The sequence below is a fragment of the Oryctolagus cuniculus genome, chromosome 3 (genome assembly GCF_964237555.1).
Source record: "Oryctolagus cuniculus chromosome 3, mOryCun1.1, whole genome shotgun sequence".
Taxonomy (NCBI): Eukaryota; Metazoa; Chordata; class Mammalia; order Lagomorpha; family Leporidae; genus Oryctolagus; species Oryctolagus cuniculus.
Genome location: NC_091434.1, coordinates 111355405 through 111371224, shown reverse-complemented (window position 1 = coordinate 111371224; position 15820 = coordinate 111355405). Strand labels below are relative to the sequence as shown.

The 15820-nt window shown below is 38.4% G+C and overlaps 1 protein-coding gene and 1 long non-coding RNA gene across 3 annotated transcripts in view; both read left to right on the top strand.

The window, feature by feature from the left end:
* SLC35F5 (solute carrier family 35 member F5) overlaps positions 1 to 15820 on the top strand; it is a 48755-nt gene that overhangs the window by 26456 nt on the left and 6479 nt on the right. For both annotated transcript variants that reach the window (XM_002712407.5, XM_008258490.4), the window contains exons 12-13: positions 7383 to 7542; positions 9629 to 9719. In XM_002712407.5, coding sequence (XP_002712453.2) covers positions 7383 to 7542; positions 9629 to 9719 — 251 coding nt within the window. The remainder of the gene's footprint in view (positions 1 to 7382; positions 7543 to 9628; positions 9720 to 15820) is intronic.
* LOC138849007 (uncharacterized) lies at positions 9728 to 15786 on the top strand. The gene is made up of 2 exons (XR_011387319.1): positions 9728 to 13980; positions 14327 to 15786. It is a non-coding gene; the product is annotated as an uncharacterized lncRNA (long non-coding RNA).

The window sequence follows — 15820 nt, the reverse complement described above, 5'->3', positions numbered from 1 at the left end:
CAATTGCATTTCTACATGTTGCCTTTTAGGTACTCTATTAGTTATCAGAGGTCAGGGAGAAAATACAGAATTTTTCCCTCTGGGACTGGCTTATTTCACTAAGAATGATGCTTTCCAGTTTCATCCATTTTGTTGCAAATGACCAGACTTCATTTTTTATCTGCTGTGTAGTATTCCATGGTGTACATATCCCATAATTTCTTTTTTTTTTAAGATTTATTTATTTATTTGAAAGAGTTACACAGAGAAAGGAGGAGAGGGAGAGGGATAGGGAGAGAGACAGAGAGAGAGAGTTCTTCTATCCACTGGTTCCCTCCCCAATTGGCTGCAGTGGCTAGAGTTGCACTGATCCGAAGGTAGGAGCCAGAGCTTCTTCCAGTTCTCCCATGTGGGTGCAGGGGCTGAAGGACTTCGACCATCTTCTACTGCTTTCCCAGGCCACAGCAGAGAGCTGGATCAGAAGTTTAGCAGTCAGGACTCAAATCGGTGCCCATATGGGATGCCGGCGCTGCAGGCAGTGGCTTTACCCACTACACCACAGCGCTAGCCCCCCCCCCCCCCCCCATAATTTCTTTATCTAATCTTCAGTTGATGGGCATTTGGGTTGATTCCATGTCTCTGCTATTGTGAATTAAACTGCAGTAAACATGGAGGTACAGATGGCTCATTAATATGCTGATTTCATTTCCCTTGGGTAGATTCCCAGGAGTAGGATGTCTGGCTCATATGGTAGTTCTGTGTTCAGACCTCTTAGGTATCTCCACACTATCTTCCATAGTGGCTTTACCAGTTTACATTCCCACCAGCAGTGGATTAGGGTGCCTTTTCCCCCACATCCTCACCAGCATTTGTTGTTTGTTGATTTCTGTATGAAAGTCATTCTAACAGGGGTGAGGTGAAACCTTATTGTGGTTTTGATTTGCAATTCTCTGACAGCTAGCGATCCTGAGTATTTTCTCATGTGTCTGTTGGCCATTTGGATTTCCTCTTTTGAAAAATGTCTGTCAGTTCTTTGCCTATTTATTAACTGGATTGTTTGTTTCATTGTTGTTGAGTTTTTTGATCTCTTTTATATTTTCTGGGTATTAATCCTTTATCAGTTGTATAGTTTGCAAATGTTTTCTCCTATTCTGTCAGTTTTCTCTTCACTTTGCTGATTGTTTCTTTCACAGTGCAGAGGCTTCTCAGTTTAATGTAATCCCATTTGTCAATTTTGGTTTTGCTGGCCTGTGCCTCTGGGGTCTTTTCCAAGAATTCTTTGTCTATGCCAATGTCTTGTAGGGTTTCCCCAATGTTCTCTAATAATTTGATTGTCTTGGGTTGTTGTTTTAGATCTTTAGTCCATTTTGAGTGGATTTTGGTGGAAGGTGTCAGATAAAGGTCTTGCTTCATCCTTCTGCATGTGGTGATCCAGTTTTCCTAGCACCATTTGTTAAAGAGACTGGCCATGCTTGAGGGATTGATTTTAGCTCCTTTTGTTGAATATAAGTTTGTTGTAGATGTGCAGATTGATTTCTGGAGTTTCTATTCTGTTCTATTGCTCAATCTATCTGTTTTTGTACCAGTACCAGGCTGTTTTGATTATAACTGCCCTGTAGTATGTCTTGAAATCTGGCATTGTGATGCCTCAAGCTTTGTTTTTCTTGTATAAGATTGCTTTAGCTATTCAGGGTCTCCTGTGTTTCCATATGAATTTCAACATCATTTTTTTTATATCTGAGAAAAATGTCTTTGGTGTTTTTATTGGTATCACATTGAATTTGTAAATTGCTTCTGATAGTATGGGCATTTTGATTATATTGATTCTTCTAATCCATGAACATGGAAGATTTTTCCATTTTTTTGCATCTTCTCCTATTTCTCTTTTTAATATTTTGTAATTCTTGCTGTAGAGATCTTTAACATCCTTGGTTAAATTTATACTGAAGTATTTGATTTTTTTGGTAGCTATTGTGAAATGGATTGATCTTAGAAGCTCTTTCACAGCTTTGGCATTGTCTGCAAATACAAAGACTATTGATTTTTATATGTTGATTTTATATTCTGCTACATTTACAAACTCTTCTATGCGTTCCAATAGTCTCTTAGTGGAGTCTTTTGGATCCCCTATCTATAGAATCATGTCATCTGAAAATAAGGATAGTTTCACTTCCTCCTTCCTTATTTGTATACCTTTGATTTTCTTTTCTTGTCTAATGGCTCTGGCTAAAACTTCTAGAACTATACTGAAAAGCAGTGGTAAGAGTGGGCACCTTTGTCTGGTTCCAGATCTGTGAGATTGCTTCCAACTTTTCCCCGTTCAATAGGAAGCTGGTCATGGGTTTGACATAAATTGCCTTAATTGTGTTGAGAAATGTTCCTTCTATCCCAATTTGCTTAAAGTTCTCATCATGAAAGCGTGTTGTATTTTGTCAAATGCTTTCTCTGCATCTATTGAGATAATCATATGGATTTTGTTCTTCAATTTTTTAATGTGATGTATCACATTGATGGATTTCGGTAGGTCATATGTGTACATGAATCTATCAGTTTCTTCTAGGCATCCCGTTTTGTTGGTGTACTGCTCTTTGTAGTAATTGCTGGTGTTTCTTTTTATTTCTGTGGTATCTATTTTTACATTTACTTCTTCATTTCTGATTTTATTAATTTGGGTCTTCTTTTTTTGGGCCAATGGTGTGTCAATTTTGTCTATTTTTTTTCGAAAAACCAACTCTTTGCTGTTTGTATTATTGTTTTTTTTTATTTTTTATTTTTTATTTTTTTAACTTTTATTTAATGAATATTAATTTCCAAAGTACGGCTTATGGATTACAATGGCTTCCCCCCCCATAGCGTCCCTCCCACCCACAACCCTCCCCTTTCCCACTCCCTCTCCCCTTCCATTCACATGAGGATTCATTTTCGATTCTCTTTATATACGGAAGATCAGTTTGGCATACATTAAGTAAACATTTCAACAGTTTGCTCCCACACAAACATAAAGTGAAAAATAATAGATGATTTTTTAAATGATGATGAAATCAGATCAGACCTATTGTCATGTTTAATCCCAGTGAGAGTCAAGTTGGGAATTGATAATTTCTTCTTTTTTTTTTTTTTCTACAGAAGATCAGTTTAGTATACATTAAGTAAAGCTTTCAACAGTTTGCACCCCCATAGAAACACAAAGTGAAATATACTGTTTGAGTACTCGTTATAGCATTAAGTCTCAATGTACAGCACATTAAGGACAGAGATCCTACATGAGGAGTAAGTGCACAGTGACTCCTGTTGTTGACTTAGCAATTTGACACTCTTGTTTATGGCATCAGTAATCTCCCTATGCTCCAGTCATGAGTTTCCAAGGCTATGGAAGCCCCTTGAGTTCTCCGACTCTTATCTTGTTTAGACAAGGTCATAGTCAAAGTGGAGGTTCTCTCCTCCCTTCAGAGAAAGGTACCTCCTTCTTTGAAGACCTGTTCTTTCCACTGGGATCTCACTCACAGAGATCATTCATTTAGGTTTTTTTTTGTTTTGTTTTGTTTTTGTTTTTTTTTTTTGCCTGACTGTTTTGGCTTTCCATGCCTGAAATACTCTCATGGGCTTTTCAGCCAGATCGGAATGCCTTTAGGGCTGATTCTGAGGCCAGAGTGCTGTTTAGGACATCCGCCATTCTATGAGTCTGCTGAGTATCTCGCTTCCCATGTTGGATCACTCTCCCCTTTATTTATTCTATTGGTTAGTATTAGCAGGTACTAGACTTGTTTATGTGCTTCCTTTGACTCTTAGTCCTTTCATTATGATCAATTGTGAACTGAAATTGATCACTTGGACTAGTGAGATGGCATTGGTACAAGCCACCTTGATGGGATTAAATTGGAGTCCCCTGGTATGTTTTCTTGTTATCTGGATGGAGGAGTATGTTCACCTCTGTTTGTGAGAACCACCCTTTTCCTCATAGCTGCAGATACCCCTGGTCTTCCGGGGCTGGCGGTCTCCTCCCCAGGTCCAAATCTCTGCTGTTTTTTTCTTTGTTTCCCCCCTATTTGTTCCTTCAGTGCAAACCCAGACCATCTCTGCTGTTCCTGCTGGGTTTCCCATTGTAGTTTTCCCACAGTTTTATCACAGGCATGTATTTTCTCCCCATTTTAAATATTAATTTTCCCCCACATGATTCGGACCATCCTGTCAATATTCTGCTGTCTTGGAACCCTTCCAGAATGATAATTTTTATGACATCTTATTTTAGAATCATAGAAAATTCATCTGGAATTCAGTGAAATGAGAATTATGGGTAAATGGTTGAGTCAATGGCACTTAAAAAAAGATTGATTAATTGATATACTTACTTACCTACTTGAAAAGCAGAGCCACAGTGGGAGAGAGACCTTCCATCCACTGGTATCCTCCCCAAATGACCAAAACAGGCTGAAGCCAGGAGCAGGAACTCCACCCAGGTCTTGCCATGGGTGACAGGAGACCAAGTATTTGGGCCTTCTTGTGCTGCCTTCCCAGGCATACTAGTAGGAAATTGGATCAGAGGCAGAGCAGTCAGGACTTAAACTGGCACTTTGATATGGGTTTCTGGCAATCCAAGTGGAAGCTTAACCCACCTTGCCATAGATCAACCCCATCTTTTTTTTTTTTTTTTTAATCATTGGCAGCCTGCAAGAAAAAACTGCTCAATTTACTCTAACTAGAGTGAGTGCACATTGACATGTTATTCCTATTAGTCCTTTTCATATGTGATGTGAGGTGAACCAATTATCAATTTGTCCTAGGCTTTAGAATAGATAGGATTTGGAGGAGTTAGGATTGGAATGTGGGAGTTCAGACAAGGGAGTGTGATTGTACCAGAATGTTCACTTTGGGGAAGAATGGGAAGATATGTGGCACCAGATTCTGCAAAACCTGAGGAATAGTGATGTGATTTGGTTGTTTGTCTCTAGGACCAAAAGGTATTAATTTATGTGGGATTTCATACTCATAGTTCAATGAATAGATTTCATTCTTTTTATTTTTTTAATAATTTTACTTATTAATAATTATTTATTTGAAAAGGAGAGGGAAGGAGGGAGGGAGGAGGAAAAAGAGAGAGAAAGAGAGAGAGAGAATCTTCCATCTACTGTTTCATCTACCAAATCCAAATGGCTGCAACAGCCAGGACTGGGTCAGTCTGAAGCCAGGAACTTGGAACTCCATTTATGTTTCCCACAGGGGTGTCAGGGCAAATACTTGGACCATCCTCCACTGCCTTCCTAGGTGCATTACAAAGGAGCTGGATTGTAAGCAGAGCAACTGGGACTGGAACCAGCCCAGTGTCACAGGTGTTGTCTCAGGCATCTACTGTGCCAAAATGCCAGTCCCAGATTTAATTCTTAATAATGGCTGATTTTGGCCGGCGCAGCGGCTCACTAGGCTAATCCTCCGCCTAGCGGGGCCAGCACACCGGGTTCTAGTCCCGGTCAGGGCGCCGGATTCTCTCCCGGTTGCCCCTCTTCCAGGCCAGCCCTCTGCTGTGGCCAGGGAGTGCAGTGGAGGATGGCCCAAGTGCTTGGGCCCTGCACCCCATGGGAGACCAGGAAAAGCACCTGGCTCCTGGCTCCTGCCATCGGATCAGCGTGGTGCGCCAGCCGCGGCGGCCATTGGAGGGTGAACCAACGGCAAAAGGAAGACCTTTCTCTCTGTCTCTCTCTCTCACTGTCCACTCTGCCTGTCAAAAAATAAAAATAAAATAAAAAAAATGGCTGATTTTTTTTGTCATTATTAGAAAACTTTTTGATGTTATGTAAACATTTTAGGCCATGAGTCCCTTATGTTTATGTGTCATTTAGGTTTTTTTTTTTTTTTTTTTTTTTTTTTTGTCTTAAGTTGGATTTCTTAAAGCAAGATATGAGATAAGGATTTGGTGTGGGTGGTTTATTGGTGGTGGACGAGGTGAAGGAAAAACTGATTAGGAAGTAAGGGAAGCAGAACAGAGAAAGGGAAAGAACCATAGTCCCAAGTACATTTGAGGTTTGACCTAATTTGTAGCAAATGTGAGGTGGAACAGGTCACATGACTTCTCACTCCTCACAGCCATGAGGGCCAGGAGGGCCAGTGTGTGCATCCCCAGTCACTGACAATGGGAACTTCTGGGAAAGGCAGTCTTGTTTTGTTCTCCAAGATGGTTCCTCAGAGAGTGAGGGTGGCTATGAATCTTGAGAGCAGATAGAGAATGGTGTTCAGCTTTGTTAAGAATATTTAACTAGGTACCCTAAATACTAACTGGTTATTTAGGTGATATAGGAAGTATAAAATATATGTCTACTATCATTTAATTTTCTTTGAAGGAACCTCTATAGTTAACCTCATGGTTCTCATAGGAGACCTGTTAAACAAAATGAAATGCAAAATCAAATTACTATAAAATTATAATCATTTTTGCAGTCTTTACATTCATATGTATGTTAGTCATATATAAACTTAATTTCTATAATAATGACAGCTAACTTTATTAAGCACTTACCATATGCCAGGTACTGTGCTATATTTTATGTGTTTCTTCCAGCTTCCCAGAAATCTAATTAACTATTATAGATTGGAAAACTAAGGTTTAAAAGAGATTCTGCTTGTTGTATAAGACTTCAACTTCTAGTGAATGGTAGACTGGGAATTGGAACTCAGGATGGTCAGACTGTAGAGCAGACTTTTAGCACTACACGTATAGCCTTCCTGTTTTAGCAGCCAGTCTGCATTTAGATTGTACATTGAACAGCTATTTGTATATACCAGGAGTCTTTAAAAAGTTTGTGAAAAATACATATTATGAAAAAAATTGATCATGGGATTATAACATTTTCCACCAAAATAAAATATCTTTTATTTACATTTTCCTGTGAACTGGTTGAGTTATCCTTGTATGTGTAATCACCAACTAGCTTTTGAATGTTGGACAGGCAGAAACCAAAAATTGGATCTCCTTTGGAATCTTCCACTGTTGTTCCTAGCACAGATGCTTTAACATGAAAGCAAGCCATCTAATTCCTCACAATTAATTTAGTTTGAATAAACAAACACATACCAGTTTTTTAAGTTCTAAGACATATTGTTAGTTCATAAAGTTAGTAACTCTTTGAATTCCTTGAAGTGGTTTGTTCCACAGTAGTTGCTCCCCACATAAAGAGGATAGTTGAACCTCAAAGAGTGGTAATCACCACTTGCCGGATAACAATTTTTTCCAAGTGTGGAGCTTGTTAATCATAGGACTGACTTCAGAACAAACCAAACCAGCAGAAGTTCTAGTTAAGGAAACCTGTTGAAACTCTTTGTGCAAATCTAATGTTTTTTAATTATAGACTTACAAGTTTGGAAAATTGAAATAAATCCCAATTTTAAGTTGTGTTTCTTCTATTTCTGTTTAGGTTTTGTAGGTTTATTTAATCTGCTGCTCTTGTGGCCTGGTTTCTTTTTACTTCATTACACCGGATTTGAGGACTTTGAGTTTCCAAATAAAGTAGTATTGATGTGCATTATTATTAATGGCCTTATTGGAACAGTTCTCTCAGAGTTCCTGTGGTTGTGGTATGTGCTGTTTATTCTCCTGTGATTTATTATTCATTTATTGACTTTTGGATAGTTTAAGTACTATTTTTCTGTCTTCTAATGGCCCCTCCTCTGCAACTCCCAACACACACACACACGCACGAGCTCACCCATAAATTCTTAGAAGTGAATACATTAATTCCATTAGAATAGGAACTTTTTTTTTAACTTTTGTGTGCCCATTGCATAGAGTAGTAGTTCATACACAGAAGGAGCTCCATAAATATTTGTTGAATGAATGAATGAATAAATCAAAATGTTCTTAAATTTGTAAAAGTGTTATAGAAAGTAGAGTATTATGCAAATGAATGTAATCCTTTTCTAATGGACATCTAAATTTATGAGCTATGTATACAAGTCTGAATTAATTAATTCTAAATAAAAAATCTATGGGATGTTACTTACATAAAAGTCTTTAGAATATCTCGTGGTTCCTAGGCATTTTTGGTTATAATACTATTTTTAGGACCTTTGATATGAGTAAGCAAGAGGTGATTAGTATGAAGTGTTAAAATATACTTAGATATTATAATATGGAACATGTTTAAAAAATTAGAACATAATATCATGTATGGAGTTTAAGAAACTTTTTTAACTATGGAGCTTTCTACTTAATCCTGTTTCCATATAATAGAAACTTAAAAAGAAATTCAAATTGTTCATAAACTCCTAAATGAATTGTATTACATATCAATTGAGACCAGTGACTGGCTTTCCCTTGCTAAACACTACAACAGAGATCCTGTTTTCCAAGAAGTCGTAACACTGTTTTCTCACCCTGCCCAGTTAAGGGAGTAGTCACTTTTCTCACTATCTAGCATACTTATTCCCTTTTGTATAATACTTAAAGATTTGCTTCACATTATACTAATTTATATTTTTCTTTGCTGTTCTAAAACTTTTTGATATCTGAATCTATTATTCATTCACTTTCCCTCTTTTATTATATTCATTTTAGATGCTTAACTTTTTTAACCTGAAATATTTATTGGTAATAGAAGGGGTCAGCCATAAGCTAAAAAGAGAAAAGCTGGGTTAAGTCAAGCAAGGTTTTAATATGCTCTCAGACTTTTGATTTTATATTATATATACCAAAGATTATAAATATCCAAGAACATATCCTGTATTTGAGGGAAAAAATCTACTTGATCCCTGAACCAGCCCATGAGTGGTAGGAACCACTACTGGAGCTCTCCTTTCCTTGTCAGTAAGAACCAGTTGTCAAGCCTATCTTGGATATTTATTTTATAAAGAGATGACCTCTTTTTGCAGAGCAGCATTGCTAATTATAATATATACTGAACTAGAGCTTTACTTGCCTATAACTTTCATGAGTTTTTGGTCCTAATAATATATATTATGTTTTTATCTCAGAATGCATTTTCTTGTAGATCCAAATTGTAAGTCTGTATAAATGGATTATCTCTCTATATATCATGTAGTATTTTCCTTCAAGTAAACGAAAGTACATGCAGATTAATATTTCAAAATTTGACACCATTATTGATAGTTCAAGTGGAAAAAAATTAGCTATTTGGACAATTGCTAGAAAAATAGAAAGCAAAGAAATATTCTTTTAAAATATTCAGTTCTTTTTTATGCTTAGGCAAATCTAAAGAATAACACATTATTAGTTTTCATGAGGGTGAGATTTTTGCTTTGATGATAGAGTCACATGTTGGCTTATCACTGTCTTAAAGTCTCTGTGTGAAATATCCAATTTTAATAATACTGTTTTCTTCATTAGCTATATATCATAAAATTCTAAGAGCTCTGTTTGACAGTTTTGTAAAAAAAAAAAAAGTAATGAACGATTCATCCAAAGTTGAAAATTATCTGTAAGCAAATCTTAAAAACAGCATAAAGTATTTGAACTTTTTGTACTTATATATTTGCATTTTTAATATAAACTTTGAGAATCATCCAATGTTTTATGTCTCAGCTCATCCTAAGCTTTAATTTTGCTACTGGTCTCTCAGCCTGTATTTAGGATAAAAAGTCTTTATTCAGTGCTTTTTTTTGTTCTTTTATTTTTTTAATGTAGAAATGTATAATTTTTTTTTAGGGGCTGCTTTCTTACCTCATCATTGATAGGCACACTTGCACTAAGCCTTACAATACCTCTGTCCATTATAGCTGACATGTGTATGCAAAAGGTAAGGAAAACTACTTACTAGATATTTTAAGTATATGGTTTTAAAAAAGCTAAGGAATATGACTAAATTATAAAGGATATGAATATGAATAAAACTTGATGTATTTTCTCCCAAAGTGTTTGATGTACATAGAATTATAAAAATTATCAAAGAAATGCATTATTTCCTGACTTTTAAACTTTTCAATGTTTCCCTAAATTTTAACAGCAATATTTTTATATGTAGTTTTCCAGTTTTTGAGCTTATTATGGTCTAAGTGTTTTTGTGTTAGAACAGAATAGGGGATACATTTTATGATAAAGTAGTAGTATTTTGATTTCTAAGATAAACTTCAGAGGTTCCTTAACACTGTGTTAATACTACTATAGATATGAGCAGCACATGAATAATTTTGTTTCTCAGTGAATGTTCATCTCTGTCTGGAATTAGTAGAGGACGTGTTCCTTCCCTCATCTGTGAAGTCCTGGTCTGGCCATGGGGACTCTTGTGATAAACATTGGCAATGATAACATCACAGAAAAGAAAAACCAAGGTCTCTGCCAGCTGTTTGGAAGGGAGGAGTTTCGTCAGTGCCCCTAGGGTTGGTAGGAGGAAAGAGGTGTGACTGCTTACTGTTGGAAGGTGGAGTGCATTTATCATGAAGTATAGTGTTTTGAAGCTTCAAATCTCCGTGCTAAGTAACAAAAGTGTGGCAGGAAATACTTGAAAGTCCAAAGGTATACAAATGTATACAAGTAATAATCAGATTTTGTAGCTATTTTTTAGGCCTTTGTGTAGTTTTTTAGGGTAAAGGCAAAATACTCTCAATGATAATGTAGTATGTGCATTTTTTTTTTTTTTACAGGCAGAGTGGACAGTGAGAGAGAGACAGAGAGAGAGAAAGGTCTTCCTTTGCTGTTGGTTCACCCTCCAGTGGCCGCCGCGGCCGGCGCACTGCGCTGATCCGATGGCAGGAGCCAGGTGCTTCTCCTGGTCTCCCATGGGGTGCAGGGCCCAAGGACTTGGGCCATCCTCCACTGCACTCCCTGGCCACAGCAGAGAGCTGGCTTGGAAGGGGGGCAACCAGGACAGAATCTGGCGCCCCAACTGGGACTAGAACCCGGTGTGCTGGTGCCGCAAGGCGGAGGATTAGCCTAGTGAGCCGCGGCACCAGCCCTAGTATGTGTTTTTTTTTTTTTTTTTTTTTTTGACAGAGTGGATAGTGAGAGAGAGAGACAGAGAGAAAGGTCTTCCTTTTTGCCGTTGGTTCACCCTCCAATGGCCACCACGGCCGGCGCGCTGCAGCTGGCACACCATGCTGATCCGAAGGCAAGAGCCAGGTGCTTCTCCTGGTCTCCCATGGGGTGCAGGGCCCAAGCACTTGGGCCATCCTCCACTGCCTTCCCGGGCCACAGCAGAGAGCTGGCCTGAAAGAGGGGCAACCGGGAAAGAATCTGGCGCCCCGACCAGGACTAGAACCCAGTGTGCTGGCGCCGCTAGGCGAAGGATTAATTAGCCTATTGAGCTGCGGCGCCGGCCTAGTATGTGTATTTTTAAAATGTTTTGTGCTTACATTTAACTTTTTGTTTTATGGTTCAGTAAATTCTTACTTATTTGTCATGATTGAAGAATGGAGCTCTTCTCAATTAAGTCTCATATACTGTGTATTTTCAAAGAATGTGAATGTGTATTATAAAGTATATATAATTATATATATATCATGAAATATATATATATGATATATATATATCAATGAAATTATATATCATTAAATTATTTTTCTAAAAAGATTTATTTATTTGAAAGCAGAGTAACAGAGAAGGAAAGACAGAGAAGGATCTTCTCTTGGGTATAAGTTCAAGCTTCCTTAAAAAAACAAACTGTCAAATAGAACACACACAGTTTTCCTTCTCTACCTTAAAAATAGGAGGAGTAATTGTTTCCGTCATTATATTTATTTAATTTATTCATTTGGGAGCCAGAGAGAGAATGAGAGGACACTCCCATCCACTGATTCACTCCATAAATGCCTACGCAGCTGATGTTGGAGTGGGACCAGGGCTGAAGCCAGAATGGGAAACTCAATCCAGGACTTCCATATGGGTGGCTGGAACTTAATTTCTTGTTGCCTCACATGGTCTGCATTAGCAAGAAATTGGAGTCAGGAGCTGGAGCTCAGTGTTAAACCCAGGTACCACTGGTTGATTCACTCCCCAAATTCCCACAACAGCCAGGGCTGGGCCAGGCCAAAGCCAGGAACTCCATTTGGGTTTCCCACATGGTTGGCAGGAACCCAAGTATTTGAGCCACATTTTCTGCCTCCTAGGTGTGTTAGCAGGAAGCAGGATCCAAAGTACAGAGGAGGGGATGGTATTGTGGCAAAGTGGGTTAAGCTGCTACTTGTAATGCCAGTGTCCCATATGGATGCCAGTTCAAGTACTGGCTGCTCAACTTCTGATACAGCTCTCTGCTACTGCACCTGGGAAAGCAGAAGAATATGGCCCAAGTGATCAATTCCCTGCATCCATGTGTGAGACCCAGATGAAGCTCCTGGCTCAACCGTGGCTGTTGCAGCCATTTGGGGAGTGAAACTGAGGATGGAAGCAACCTCTCCCCCACCCTGTAACTTTGCTTTTCAAATAAATAAACCTTTTTTTTTTTTTTTTTTTAAGTGCAGAGTAGAGGCCAGCATTGTGGGATTAGTCACTACTTGACATCACATACTAAGTGCTGGTTTGAGTCCAGGATACACTGCTTTCCTTCCAGCATCCTGCTAATGCACCTGGGAAGGCGTTGGCAGATCAGTTGGGCCCTTGCTACCAATGGAGAGGACCCAATCGAATTCTGGCTTCTTGGGCCTGGCCTAGTCCTGCCCATTCCAGCCATTTAGAGACTGGACCAGCAAAAAGATTTTTCTCTCTCTCTGCCATTTAAGTAAATGAATATTATTTATTCATTTTTAAAAAAGATTTATTATATATTTTTGAAAAAGTGCAGGATAGCTGAGATTTGAATCAGGCACTCCAGTATGAGATACGAGCATCCCAGGTGGCTGCATAACCCACTGTGCCACAACACCTGCCTCCTTCATTAGACTCTTTTACAGATTTTAATAACATCCAGGTCCTTCCTTATCTCAGGATAATAATCCTGAATATCAAACAAAATTATTCTATTAAACTGGGGAAGTACTGTATATTTCAAGATTCTAATAGACAGATGTGGAAGTCAACTTTACCATACTGACTTAAAAACAGGCTTTGGCTGATTGAAAATAAAGGCTAATTTTAGGGAATTTTTTAAACTCAATGTTATAGAAGACCTGGTTTTATTACATGATTTTATAGTTTGTTTAATCAAGTATTTTAAGATTAAAAAAGAGAGAAGACAAGGGGAAATATATGTAAATGTAATTGATTAGAAAAAATAACCAATCAGTCTTTTGGACTGTCTGAACCTCTAGAATGGGAAACCAATTAAATGAGCAGACTGGGCCTTTGGCAGGGGATTGAGGGTAGGGAGATACTGGAAAAAGTAGCAGAGTATATCAGAGCTACAATAGAAACTCAGGAAGAAAAATCTTCTACCTTCATGGGTCATTTTTGCTTTTATTAGCCAATATACATTTAGTTTCTGAATTTTTAGCACTTATTAACATTATTGTACTTGACATAAATTAGCTATTTTATTCTAGAAGCATTTGATACAGTAGGAAGCATCTCTGATGGATTCAGATTTATATTAAGATATATTCAGGGATCAGAGAATAATTTTTGTTTACTTCAGCAATTTTCCTTTTTTCTGACTTTATTATTTTTTAATTATCTTCATAGGTTATTGGTAATCAAAGTAGAAGTTTTATGAGCCAAGACATAAATAACTGCATTGTTGAGTATAAGCTTTGCTTTTAGAGATCTTCTAGGGCTTTATTATCTACTTCTATACATTTTTTAAGTTTTTATTTATTTAAGAGGCTAAGCGTGTCAGAGACAGAGAGAGCTCCCATCTGATAGTTTACTCCCCAAATGCCTGCAATGCCTGGGATTGGGCCAGGGTTGAAGCCAGTAATCTGGAACATGATCCAGGTCTCCCTTCTGAGTGGTGAATCCAATTATTTGAGCCATCATTGTAGGGGTCTGTATTGGCAGGAAACAGGAGTCAGGAGCAAGGTGCAGGAATGGAGCCCAGCTATTCTGATGGGGGTTGGGGACTTCTTAACCACTAAACTATATGTCCACTCCCTACCTTTATAAATTTTACTTTTATTCAGTTTAAAAAATAGGTTTTTTTTTTTTTTTTTTTTTTTTTTTTTTTTTTTACAGGCAGAGTGGACAGTGAGAGAGAGAGACAGAGAGAGAAAGGTCTTCCTTTGCCGTTGGTTCACCCTCCAATGGCCGCCGCTGCAGCCGGCGCACCGCGCTGATCCTGGCAGGAGCCAGGAGCCAGGTGCTTTTTCCTGGTCTCCCATGGGGTGCAGGGCCCAAGCACCTGGGCCATCCTCCACTGCACTCCCTGGCCATAGCAGAGAGCTGGCCTGGAAGAGGGGCAACCGGGACAGAATCCGGCGCCCCAACCGGGACTAGAACCCGGTGTGCCGGCGCCGCAAGGTGGAGGATTAGCAAAAATAGGGTTTTTAGTTGAATAGTCACAAAGTCATTCTATCAGCTCTATGTACAGTTTTAGCTCTCATAAGTTTTTCACACTTTTTATAGTTTTGGATAATTTAAATGTATCATGGTTTCTCTAGATTATTAAATATTCTGGTAAATATGTTATAAATACTACTAATGGATAACTAGAGGGTTTTTAGTTTCTCTTAATGGCTATTTTTTGGGGATAGCTTTTGTGTATCTGTACCATACAAATAGCTGTGCATGTGAAAAATTGTCCAAGTGATTATTCTTGTATTAAGACATTCTCACAAAACCCCTTTAATCTGATGAATGATACTCTGAAATGAAATATGTTTTCCACCAGAGGGAGTCTTGGGTATAATTCTAAGCTTCCTTAAAAACATCAAACTGTCAAAAAGAACACACAGTTTCCTTCCCTATCTTAAAGATAGAAGGAGTTATTATTTCCATTATTATATTTATTTACTTGGGAGCCAGAGTCAGAGAACACCCTCATCCATTGATTGACTCCATAAATGCCTACATGGTTGATGTTGGAGTGGGACCAGGGCTAAAGCCAAAAGTGGGAAACTCAATCCAGGTCTTCCATATGAGAGGCTGAAGATAAGTTTCTTGAGCCATTACTGTTGCCTCCCATGGTCTGCATTAGCAGGAAGTTGGAGTCAGGAGCTATAGCTTAGTATCAAAACCAGGTACCATGATAGGGGGTCTTAGCTGCTAGCCTAAATGGCCTATTCCCATCATTATTTTTAAAGCACACTAACAAGATGTCTCCCAAAATTCTCAATAGTTAATCAGTGCAGGTTTCTTTGGCAATTGTTTTTAACCATTAGTTGAATATAGATGGTAAAGGTAAACTAGTCAAAAGGAAAGAATTTTTTTGATAACTGTATCGTCTCATTATTTTGAATTTTCTTGACAACCATGATAAATGAATTAGAAGATCAGACTTGGTGACATCAGAGGGCTCTTCTGTTCTGAGGCTTGTCTTCTCTAACATTCCTTAGTAAATATTCCTATGTATTTTCATTATTTTGCTTGGTCATTATTTCATTTTTAACTTGTTTCATAGTTTCAAGTGTCTTTGATAGAATTGTTAATAAGAGGTTCACAGGGGCCAGCACCGTGGCACAATAGGTTAATCCTCAGCCTGCAGCACCATCATCCCATATGGGCGCTGGTTCTAGTCCCGGCTGCCCCTCTTCCAATCCAGCTCTCTGCTGTGGCCTGGAAAAGCAGGAAAAAATGGCCCAAGTGCCTGGACCCCCGCACCCGCATGGGAGACTGGGAAGAAGTACCTTGCTCCTGGCTTCGGATTGGCGCCGCTCCAGCCATTGCGGCTATCTGGGGAGTGATCCAATGGAAGGCAGACCTCTCTCTCTGTCTCTCCCTCTCACTGTCTGTAACTCTACCTCTTAAATAAATAAATTAAATCTTAAAAAAAAAAAAAAAAACTAAGAGGTTCACAAAAGTTGCACTTGAGGTTTT